The 12,707-nt window shown below is 40.0% G+C and overlaps 1 protein-coding gene across 1 annotated transcript in view; it reads left to right on the plus strand.

The window, feature by feature from the left end:
• The first annotated feature begins 734 nt into the window (after positions 1-734).
• cux2b (cut-like homeobox 2b) overlaps positions 735-12,707 on the plus strand; it is a 136,123-nt gene continuing 124,150 nt past the window's right edge. Inside the window, exon 1 of the mRNA XM_066689803.1 lies at positions 735-1,072. Coding sequence (XP_066545900.1) covers positions 1,010-1,072 — 63 coding nt within the window. The 5' untranslated portion in view covers positions 735-1,009. The remainder of the gene's footprint in view (positions 1,073-12,707) is intronic.

The raw sequence follows: 12,707 nt of genomic DNA on the forward strand, positions 1-12,707 counted from the left end.
TCTCACACGCAGAAATAGGGCACTTCCCACAGATGCACTGCTGTGTGAGATATATTATTACTGGGGACCAGGTTAAAAATTGCATGAATGCTATAGGATTGGCAACAACATTGTACTTGCATTTTAGTTTAGTCCTCAAACAAAGATAACCCCCTTCTCTAATCTATCTTTCCATCTATCTATCTATAGGACCAAAGAAAGCGGTTTATTATGATGTAGGGCTTTATTACATAAGGAAAGTGGTCAAGTGTGGTACACAAAATATGTGCCCTTACCTGTACAGTTACACAGACCTTTAGAGTAAGCCAAGGTGGCTACCCCCTGTCAAGTATACAATATTATTATTATTATTATTGATTTACCGAATTATTATTAATTAACCTCAATTAAAATAAGTTAGTGGGCTCTGAGAATATCTATCTGCATATGTATAAAAGTACATGATCAATCAATCAAACATCTGTAACACAGCTGCACACACTTACGTTGCAATCGCAGATGGCGTTTAAATATAGGGGCACAGGCGCGTTGGGTGTCTACCAATACAGTTGCAGAATTAAACTGATCTTTCCCCCCCATCTCCCAACCAAATATAAGCAGCATTTAACATGGGTTCATTAAATTGTTCTGTTTTTTCCCATTTCCAGACGTTATCGATCGGCACGTTACGTCAGTATCGATAACTTTACAAAACCAAAGTCAAGTGCAATCGCACAGTTAAAAAAAAAAACCTACAGGACTTCACAAATGCGGGGGATACTTCCTTCTTTTTTTCCCCCCTTCATTTTCTTTTTCTTTTCGTTTTTTAAAGCCAGCCTTCCGTCGGCAGTGGTCTGATATTTTCTTTTAAGTCCTGGTCTTGCTTCGTTTAGCACTTAAAAAAAAAAAAAAAAAAAAAAAAAAACGTGAGCCACGAAATAATCACCAACGCTGTTTAACGGAGGGAATCCAGCCCATATATTTAGTCTAGCCGGTGAGAGAAAAAAAATCCTCTTCAATATCCCCCAAGATGGCCGCCAATGTGGGATCGATGTTTCAATATTGGAAGAAATTGGATCTACGGCGGCTTCAGGTTAGTGCGATCCTCCACCTTTCTGGAGAATATGAAAATATAAAGGCTGCGGTACCGGAAAATGAGGAGAAATGGGCTTTTGGAGCGATTTTAGGGGAATAAAAGCTGTGCTGTTGCATTGATAGGTATTAGAAATTGATCTTCTCCTGCCTTTGTTCAGTTCAATCATTGATCAGCGGCGGAGCGACCATAGAGCAGCACTGGCGCTCTCTCTCTCTCTCCCACACGGCCGGGGTGCATATGAATATGGGAAATATTGCGATTTTCTTTTTTTGCTTCCGCGCAGCTGTTTGCTAGAAAATTGAAACTTTTGCAATACGTGCTAGTGGACTTTTACTTGTTTTTTTCACAGCTAAAATTGGTTTTAAAAGATGCTTAGGGTGCGTGTTTATTATAAGCCTTCAGTGGAGCTGCTAGAGGTGGATTTGGGTTGGATTGTCTTTCCAAACCTCCGCAGTGTTCATCCGTATTATTATTATTATTATTATTATTATTATTGATTATTATTAATAATAATAATAATCAATAATAATAATAATTATTATTATTGATTATTATTATTATTAATGTTGATTTGACTTTAATAAAGCGAAGTTAGCGAAACTTATGTTTCGTGTTTCTGTGCAAACTTTTTATTCACTGGGAAAGTTAATCATAAGGTTCATCAACATAAATAGTTTATTTGGAAACATTGATTCATGTGTTAGATAAATTGTGCCTGCGATGCATGTTGGCTGTATTATGTCGTGGGTTTGTTCAGTGCATGTTTTTAAAAGGAAACTTTCCTGGGATAAACGAAACCATGACGTGTGTGTGTTACATTTACTTATTCATTTATTTGTGATGGCAAAGATCTGCAAACATTGCGTTAGTATTAAAAACAGTCTAGGTGCACTGTCGTGGCTTGTTGTTCTGATGAACTGACACTTGATTTAGGTTACCGGATTGGTTGTCGATGATCGTGGAAATAAACTTGAAACTTGAATGATCGTAAAAAAAGTAAGCTGAGCTCCAAAATTGGTTGCATGCAAGTGAGAACGAATACAAGCCAGCCGAACTAGCGTTTACAGATCTATCCTTCAATTTCAAATAAAGCCCCGATGAGGATGTGTCCATATTAAAGTGCTGTTATTACGATGGGCTATTAGTCTACAACACCGAGGCGTGCATTGCTCCTGGATTTGCAAGCCACCTTCGGAAAGGTTTTGTTTTTTAGCCGCATTGTGTGCAGGGTAGGGCTGTGTAATTGTATTCCCTGCTAATGTTTGTAAATCAGACCTGGGCAGAGCAAGGGCACCGTCTCTGGCTGTATGATTGATGCTCTGCAACATGAGGCATGACAAGAGCATGGCAAAGCAAAGGGAAGGGAGAATCAGATCTGCTCTGGACGGGCTGCTCCAGCCCTGGTGTGGCCCGTTTGTTATTCAAGCCTGCGAATATTATACTAGCGTGTCTCTCATGTAGGGATCGTGTCGTGTGTGTGTGTGTGTGTGTGTGTGTGTGTGTGTGTGTGTGTGTATTTACAGCCATTGTGTGTTGTGTTGGGGTTCATTCACATTCAGCCAGGCTGCACATTTAGAAAGCAATGGAACAGATCTTGATTACAGCTCGGTTATCACACTAACATTATTAAAAACTAGCATGCAAACAAACAAACAAAAATGCCACTTAAAGTAATGCGTGGATTTTGTTATTAATTATGTGTACTATTTAAATTATGCATGGAAGTTGCTTCAGCTTCGCGCACATTTATTATTTTTACTAATAATAATAACACTTAGCCTATAATACTAGTACAATTAATCAAATCCAATGAATGTCTTTTGCGATCTGGCGCACATACAGAGGGTCTTGGCTTTATTTTGTTTTCCTCCACTCACCTTGGCCATTGTTTTGCATTAGTCACAGCCCCGTGTTCGTGTTGTTGTAGCGCAGTTCTGCACAGGTTTGCAGAATCCTGCCGATCCCATTGGTGGAGCAGCGCAAACCCGCGCAGAACTGCGGAATTCTGCGCTACTCGAATGCGACCAGTATTGCAGTCCGTGAAGGAGAAACGCAGTCTTGTAGTGTCAGTCCGACTTAGTAGCAATTTCCATTTGGCCAAAGGTGATACGTTTGTATTTAATCGGAGCAAATAGTTTTTTTTACAGCTCGATCAGTTAATGTATTTTTTAATGTTTGATGTTGACTAACACGTATAGTTTTTTCTTTTTCTTTCCAAGTGTCAGCCAAGATTCGCTTATCTGTGTAGCTACCTTTGCATTTAAACTTACTAATTGCATTTCATTAAGTTTCCCAGTGTTGTACAAAATCAACCCACCAGCTGTTTAGTTGTTACATTTTTACAGTTAACTAAGTTCAAACTAGTCGCAAAAAGAAGAAAGATGTTGCTATCTGATGTTTAGTCTGCTACAGTCTCAAGCATCCCAGTTAAGGCTACATCAAACCACATCTTGGAAAACACATTTCTGCTGTAGTTAGGTGTTACTTAGAGGAATACCTGCTCCTAACTTTTGGACTGATTCCACCTTACCATGAAAGGTGAAGCTGCACGGTTTGAACCACATGACATTGTTCAAATCTCCAGTAAAAAATATGGTGGCGGGCGACTTGAGAACTTGCACCATAAACAAAATTGTGGTACCAACCTACATTGATCAAGTTCCTTTCAAACCCATATCTGCTTTATCTTGAAGGATAAGTTTGTTTTGGTTTTCTTATGCTTTTAAAGGCTTAGTTACCTTTTGCACTTATTTTTCCAAGTAACAAGTGACAAGAAGCAGGTACAGATCTGATAAACACACATTGGAAAATATGCAAAAGATCTTTTTTATTTCCATTAACACATTTTCTCTTAATATTTACACAGCCATAATCCATACAAACACCAGCATTTTATATTTTGTCTTGGGTTTTATTTGCAATTATGTGAGAGTGTGAAAGTTTGTTAAACACAGAAGGTAACTACATAACCAAACACAGAAAAAAGAATGGCACTTTAAAAGGACAAAAGAATATTCCAGTATTTCTCATTGGGCCCGACACAACACACTTGAATTAAATTGCAATGAGTACATTTGAAAGGTCAGAGGGAGAACTGTGTTGTGAATTAAATAAACGGTTCTATGCATTTTTTTTCCCCAGCACCCTTTTTACAAGTCAGCCTTTACTTAAGGATCTTTCTTTGTGAAGCATATTCAGCCTTGTTATGTTAAAAGAGAAGTCAAACTGAATGATGTAAATTAACACTGAGTTGAACATGCGTGGGATGTGTATTAAAATATAAGTGATGAGGTTAGCTGCATGGATCAAGGCTTTTTACTGTAGGAGAGTCACACTGGGGTTTTGATTTATATAATTTATTGAAATGAATAAGCACTGGTGGCAATTATACCCTGGGAAGGAGAAGAAACAACACTTGTTAACCTGGGGTTATTCTATTTGAATGCCTGTTGGTAGGGCTCAGGCTTTCACAAAAGTGTTTTTCTTTTTCATAGTGCGGCAAGGAAGGAACCTGCTTTATCTTCTGGTTCTACAAAGAGAGAATGAAATGTAATGACATTCATGCTTGTTTAGAAAAGAAACTGGAGGCAGGTGAAGGCTATTGAGAAATTGATGACACTTTCTATATGAGTATTGTTTTGCCTTCTGTTAAGACTCGACTAGGCCTGGTGTAGATCTCGAGGTGGGGGCAACTTGATGAGATGTTCAACTTTGAGAGCCTTAATTGCGAGACAAGAATGATCTTTATACATCCAAGACTGTCTCAAAAATACAAATCTGTTATTCTTCTGTGTGGCATACAATTGTCAGGGCCTCCATTTTTCCTCCCTGTTAACGGACTTGCTTACTCTCAGTTTTAATTACATTTCTATTACACTATAATAATATTAATAATGAAGCTTTCTGGACAGTTGCCCTCTGGAATAAGGCTGCTTGTCACCAGCATTTCACAGATTTAGTAACTGACATGACCTGCATAAATTCTGAAGACCCAACAACTTTGTTTTATCCCCCCCTGCAAAGTCTAGCAATCTTATTGTCTGCCTTTCCCCCCCCCAGGTACACAATATAAAACCCATTCAAAGGGCATCAACTCTTTAAGATCTGTGGTTGTGTATACATGATCATACTTACTGTTCATTGAAGACTTTCAAACTAACATTTTTATACGAAAATCGCTACATCTGTTCCAAAAGAAGAGTTTTTCGTGGGAGAATCCTGTTGAAAAAACATGTTGTCTTATAAGTGGACACTTATACTATTTTTTAATGTATGTTTTTTTTACAAAAATGGCAAATATCCTGCCCAGGGTAGCTGGTTTATCTCCAGCGCTCTCCAGCGCTCTCCAGTCACTCTCCGCTCAGAGAGAGAGAGTAGATAAGCCGTCAAACTCCAAGGCTTCCTCAAACACAGCTGAAGGGCAGAGGAATAGTTGTATCAGCTGCTCCTGACCTTGGGATCTTCACAGATCTATAGATTAACCAAGGAAGCTCCCCAGGGAATGCTCTCCTTGCTGTGTCCAGATGTATCGTATGGGGGGGTTACTAGCAGCTGATTTATTGCCCTGGTCTGTTTGCATTGGTTATTAAAAGGGACGACTGCTCCACAAGCTGTTCCCCCTGCATTTCGTTTTATTTAGTTTTTTCAAGCATTTGTCTGTTTCCTCACTCTCTTCCTTTGACTTCTAGGCTTTGTAATTGTTAAATATCAATTGTAAATATAGTGCCTTGCAAAATTATTCAGACCCTTTCACAGTTTTTACAATGTGTTTGTTTCTTTTAAAGCTTGCATTCATGAATCTTTGAAGAATGTATTCTAATTGAATTATATACATAACCTTCACCATACATTCAAATCACAAACCCAAAGAAAGAAGTAAATGGATAATGTGAAATAAAAATTGAAAAGTAATGAGTATTCAAACCCTTTGGTGTGGCAAACACAAAATGACCTTTATAAAACTAGCCAGTATGGCAGGGTGGCAAGAAGGAGGCCATTACTCAAAATAAGCCATCTCAAAGCCTGCATGCAGTTTGCAACAAAGCACCTGAATGATCCTGCAAAAATGATGAGACCAAATTGGATGTTTTCGGTCTAAATGCAGAGCGTTATGTTTGGTACTGACCCAATACGGCACATCTCCCTGTTAACACTACAGTCAAGCCTGGTTGTGTCAACATCATGTTATGCCCAAGCAAACCAGCCAAAAAAGAAGCAACAAGAATTGCACCAAGTCAGTGTGCGAAGTTGATGGAAACTTACCCAAAAATACTTGCTGCCAACAAATATTGAGTTGAGGGGTCTGATTATTTCATTTTTTTGTGTTTAGTTTTTGCTGACATTTATATATCTTATCTTTGAAGTCTTCAGTTTGAGCATTCAATTGTTGAATAAAATATGAAGTTAAAAAAAAGTGTATGTATCATTTTGTAATTTCACAAAATGGGACACCATAGGAAGGGTCTGACAACTTTTTCAATACACTATATATGTATTTCCTATAACCTTTGAATACCTGCATTAACTTCTCAGGAGGTATATTAACAGAATTTCCCCAGCTCCTCCAGGCTTGCACTTGTGAACTGTTGTGTTTCACTTCATACCCTTGTTTTTTTTTTTTTTTTTTTTTTCAAGGTCTGCAGATTGTGATGGCCAGTCTAAAATGCCGATCTTGTGCCCCTTTAACCATGTGTGCAGACTTGGATATGTGCTTTGGATTGTTATCTTGTCGGAAAGTGAATTTTCAACCAAGCTAAAGCTTCTTGACAGATGCTCTATACTACCAAGGGTTAAGTCCAACCTCAAAACATGGTCTGAATCTACTTGAGAGCAAATTGGATGCTTTTTGGCAATATCTAGCATTCTCAGTAGCATAGATATGTATGTTTGTGTGTATATATCTATAAAATATATGTATGTGTGTGTTAATGCATGAATTTGTTTGATCTCTTTTGGTTCTCATAGTGTCCTTGGTTTATCTGCAGTAGCAGAAACCAATGCAGGGAAAGATTAAGAAATGATTAACTGTCGATTTTCTGACTTCTGTCATTTTGAAATTCCAATGCAGTGCACCAGTGAATGTAACGTTTCAGGTGAGAAAAAACAGCACGAAACAGGGGTGTTGGGAAACAAAACATACAGATAGATTATTTCACATCTTTATCTTCATGAACTATATGATAATGCATCTACACAGCAGCAGAAATATCCACAGTAACCTCTGAACCTCTCTCCAACCCCCCCCCGCTAAAGAAAACGACCAAAAAAAAAAAAAAAAGTTGAGGTTGTGACCTTGGATCCTGCTGGCCTGTGGTCACACACTCTTAGGCAGGGTAATAATTTACACCAAGCAGATGGTGTTTCCCGTAGGCGCCTTGTGAAAGGACGGGTCATGAGGTTCAGTAATGTGCTGCTAGGACTGAGAGAGATTTTTCATCAGTTATGATAGCTGCTGTGGGCCTGGGTGACTGGCAGGTGAAAAACAAACCCTCAAGGATGCCTGTGCGGTCTGTAACAGAGAGTAGAGTGCCTGGATACTGTCCCTAAACCACTATGTAGCATGTATAACCAAAATGCTAATGCACAATGTTTATCACGTTACATCAATGGCTCTGAAGTACAGAGTGTAGTCAAGTAAATTACCTTTTTTTTTTTTTCCTCTTTAACTACTATTACATGTTATCAATCCATGTATCTCCCCATTATGGAAGGGTTTAGTGGGCTGTAAATGGTGCCTCATTTTGTCACTGCTTCCAGCATCCCCCCGTAATGTAAAATAAATGTCACAAAATCCTTGCTGCGCTACACCAATGTCATTGACCCCCCTAATGCTTTACAATGCATGTCTGTGAAGCTGCTTGAATCCAGCTCTCTCTCCGCTGTCAACCTAGGCCACCGTGTGTGATTTTGCAACTCTTTGTGGTTAACTTTTGGGAAGGGGTTAAGTGAGTTTGATTGGCTGTAATTTGGGTCTGCTATCCTGGAGCACGCGGTCAGAGTGGCCCTCGTTGCCCTGCGTGGTGTTCTGTAGTTGGCAGTGCAGATTCTCTCGGTGTTGTAATAAAAAGTGGATTCTGGTAACTGATTAAGGTCATGCAGGCTATTCTAATGGATTGATGTATGGAAAAGCTATGTTAACAAGGAACAAAGGAATGTGTTACTCTGGTCAAGTAGGACTCCTGGGAGTCTGTGCCTATGGGCCACAGCAATAGACATTAGTGTGGCCACCAATTGTGGCCATGATGGCTTGTATACGTGGGAAGACATGGTACACGGGTAAATAGTGAGGCTGCTGACTGTTATATTTCAAATCTGACTTTTTTTCAATTAATCCAGACAGCCAATCGTCAATTTAAATCGTTAAATCACTAGCTGCTCTTAGCTGGAATGGTAATTTTGTTCTCCCTCTTTCTGAAATGTCTGCCTCAGTACATTAGAGAGGCAGAAACCCACAGCAATTTGAAATGTAGATGAAATACACACTTTTTTAATCTTGGTTTTGGTCATTAGTTTTTATTAATTTCAATTTTTATGTAAATCGCCGAACTATACTTGCCAGGAGGCCTCAGTTTAAGAGTTAGTCAAATTTTTTCGCCTCCCATTTTAATGAGACAAGCGTTTTGAACATTGTGTGAAACTGTCCTTTACAAAGAGGAGGGTGGGGAAGAAAAAGCATTATCAAGCCATGCATCACCTGGTTGTTCATAGGATCCTTTCAATAAGAGGAAATTGACAAGCCTGAAAATGTGATATTTTTCTGAGCCGTAGCGCTTCCTGTCAATGACAGAAGTGCTAATGACTAAAAGTGAATTGAGTACAGTAACCTCAATAGCTATAGCCTAACCCAAGATCTGTTCCAGTAAGATTTTGCTTCTGCAGAGCTGTGTGTTCCCCATGGGTGGCCTGTCTTTCCCTGATATAGCATACTGTATCACTGTAGGGTTCAGTTCAGGAATATTAGATTCGGTCTTTGTAAATGCTTGATCAAGGCCCAGTGAATTCGAAGATCAGCGCTAGCTATGGCAATTTAATACAAGGACTGTATTGGACCCCACTGTGTTCTTTCAATCTATGGTTTGCTCATAAAAGCAGGAAAGCACACAAAGACTGAGAAACGGGAGTGTTAACAATGAAATGAACGGATCATGTTGAGGTCTGGAAATGAAACTGACGCTTTCTCCGTATATCGCTTCTGGCCAAACAGGTAAAAGGAAAATCTCGTCAGAAACAACTCCTGCACTCTCCTTCTCTCAAAGTCAAATCGACTGTGAAAAGATTTTTCTCCTGGTGGGGGTTGGGTGTGTGTGTGTGTGTGTGTGTGTGTGTGTGTGTGTTAGGGGAGGGTGGAGGTCTTTCCTGCAATAGAAAAATGCTGCACAGTATACCATTTTCTTTTTATATGGTGTAACTTAAAAACAGTGTAACTAACCACTGTCCTTCTGCTGACAAGGGAGAGTTCTGTAGATAGGTCTTGAAGAATTACACAGCAGAATGGAACCAGCGAGGAAGTCAAGTGCTGAGACTGGCCCATGGATACCTTCAATTATAATCACAGGGGAGCACCTTAGAGACCCCCCAAATAGCTGCAGCTGATCTCCAAGGGGCGAACACATTGGGAGTAACCAGCCAGATGCTGATCTACGGACAGGAACAATACGAGCTGAAATCAGTCACGTCCCATTGTTCTCTTTAAGCCCGACAGTAGTAATAAGATGGGAAACTACACTGGATGGAAATCTCCTGGCACTTATTACTGTGCAGTGTTTTGTCCCTGGTTTAAGGCGGTCATTACAGGCAAAGTGTGTATGTGTGTGTTTGTTGGGGGGGGGTTGCAAATTATTTTTCAGCTCATTACCTCCCTGAGCACCCTGGGGTGTACTTCTGTCTTCATGTTGACAAACAACTCCTGCCAAACAAACCGTCCTCGTGCACTGGCAGAACGAGCCAGTCTCTTGCCGGATGGAAGCATTGGCCGTTGCTCGCAAGTCTGGCTCCGGATGACCCCCCTATCCCCCTCCACCCAGCCCACCCAGCCAATCCCCCTTCCCTGACTTCCATAATGGGAGAAGCTGCACCTTTTGTAAGTCTCCTTATTCAAATTCAGCTTCAGCTTGCAGTGGCAGCGTCCTCCGCCAGCACACTTCAGTTGGACTTTTTCTGAAGGTGCTAAAATTTGTTCAGAAATTATTACAGGACTCCACTATTCTAGGATTACTGGTATGTATTTAAAATAACACATTTATACATGGGTAGCTTGGGTGCTGTTTTTGTTTGGCCCAGGGTGTGTAGATTCACCAAGGACAGCAAAGTGACTGACTACATCATCGTTTTTACTGCACTTTGGAGTTGAATATTGGTAAAGGAAAAGTTACTGCACTTGAACTTGCAGTGACAAGAGAAGTGTCAGATTCACTTTCCTTGGTGAAAGAATAAGAAAACCGCCAGCCGCCTCCCCCTTCTCTGACGTGATTTATTACAAAATTGGACTGCTGGCTCTGAACCCTGACCTCATTTGCCATATGAACACTTCTCCATTGGATTACCTGGCAGTGTAGACTGAGGCCCTGGTTTTGGAGACAGATTATTATATTTGCAATTACCCTGACTCCACTGAGGAGGTGGGGCGCGGGTGCAAGGTATTGGTTTTCCCTTTTGTTTTAATTTACCCCAGAAGCTGATCAGGCTGGTTTCAATCTTAAAGGTGATTCTGTGTGTAGATATTTAAACCCCCTTGATAATTTTCCACCTCAACTAATGTATTATATCCGAAATAGCCTCTGTCTATCTATGTATCTATCTTGTATATTGCATATGTCCTGCTTGACTCACTGGACTCGCATCGTATAAATGTTTTACTAACAAGGGAGCGATGTAAACGGTTTACATGCATCCTTCGAAATGTGTACTGTCTGCATTTGCCACCAACCCCCTGACCAACTCCAACCGAGTAGGGCTCGCCCAATTGCAATTTGGGAAACCCCAGCCACGGTTGAGTTGGAAAATCCACTTAAGTTGATACAACTGACCACCGGACTGTTGAGCCCAGCTTTAAGTGAGGCTTTTACTAGTTCACCAAATGTGAAACCCCGTAAAACATGATTCATAACCTACAGAACTAAATTCACTAAAAACTGGAAGTGTTTTTTTTTAATGATATTCTCCATCATATGTTTCACATAACGCCCCCCCTGATCCTCCCCCAATACTCATTCTTCTCTGTGTAGTAGACATGAGTGATCCTCAGTTTCTTTAAAGCAAAGTGGAATAAGCTGCAGCTTTTTAGCCCCTGGCTTCAGTTAATTTCACGCCCTGCAAAGTAAACATTTATTAATAAGTATTAATTCTTGTGGTTTGGGGAAAATATTGAGGGGGGGCAGAAGCATTGTGAAATATCTTTCTTGTCATGGTATCAGGATAATTCTTCAACCCAGACGGTGAGTGGCCTGTATAATATATATTTCTCCACAGCCCCCTCACAAAGAAAAGGAGAGAGAAAGCCTTTTATAGCCTTGGTAAATTGAGTTGTGAGGTACAGGAGTCAAATCTACCAGCACATAAATGCAGAAGTTGTTAGAAGGAACAGAAACTGACTTGAACATTAAGCTGTTTAACCTCCCTTTGAATCTGTTTAGCATTAATGGTAGACTTCAAAGTATTTACTGCTACGGTTGGTTCAGAATGACAAGTAGGTTTCAGCTGGAATGGTGACTATTAATACCAGCAGAAGACTCATAAAAATGTCTGCTTAATCATTTTGACCTTCCTTTTCTTGGAATGGCACACCTTTACATGACCTGTGCCTGTACCTTGCTGCAGTAACTTACAGTAAGCACCTTGGATGGATTTCGGTCTCCCTAAAAAGAAGACACTGATTTTCAGTTAGATTTCACTAAGAGCTGCATGTTGTGATGGGCTGATGTATTTATAAATGTAATGATCGAAATTAATTCATAATCATGACGTTTCTTCATTGGCTATTATTATCCTTTCACAGCCGTCTTTGCCATACCAACATGCCCCTCAGCCACCTTACCTCTTTGATAATGATTTTGCTGTGTCCATTAATGAGGTAATGTTTTGAGTATCAAGCAAGAACCTATTTCCCCGATTTGTCTAGATGACACGACTCTTAGCGTAATCCAATAAATACCTTTGCAATCATTGCCGCTCGTTCTCGTGGGCTGTTTCTTGCAAACCTAGTTGTCACCAAGCACCAAAGCAAAAGGGACATTTGCATAAAACCAAACTGCTGTTCAAGATCCAGCCATACTGAAGCCATGGAGATTAAAATCAATCCAGGTGCACGCTTCTCCTTTGGGAGGGGCATGAGAGGAAAGTTGCACCTCACAGATCACAACAGTCAAGCTGTGAAAATCGACTTTCGAAGCTGAAACTTAGAACCGGGTCAAGTGTGTTCCAGTGTGTTTTTACTACAAATGTCATTTTGTGGCAAAATATCCCATGAGCCAAAGCAAACAGTTTGAGCTGCGTGTTAGACTTTGCACCTGCTTCTGAACTTTGTTAAACTTATAGCAAAACCCACAAGGACTTGAGATTTATTTATTGAAAGGAAAAAGATTTCACACAAGCTTTATGCAATCCAGTAGTACTTTTCTTTTATATAAACTGTAAT

Source organism: Amia ocellicauda, chromosome 17 (genome assembly GCF_036373705.1).
Source record: "Amia ocellicauda isolate fAmiCal2 chromosome 17, fAmiCal2.hap1, whole genome shotgun sequence".
Taxonomy (NCBI): domain Eukaryota; kingdom Metazoa; phylum Chordata; class Actinopteri; order Amiiformes; family Amiidae; genus Amia; species Amia ocellicauda.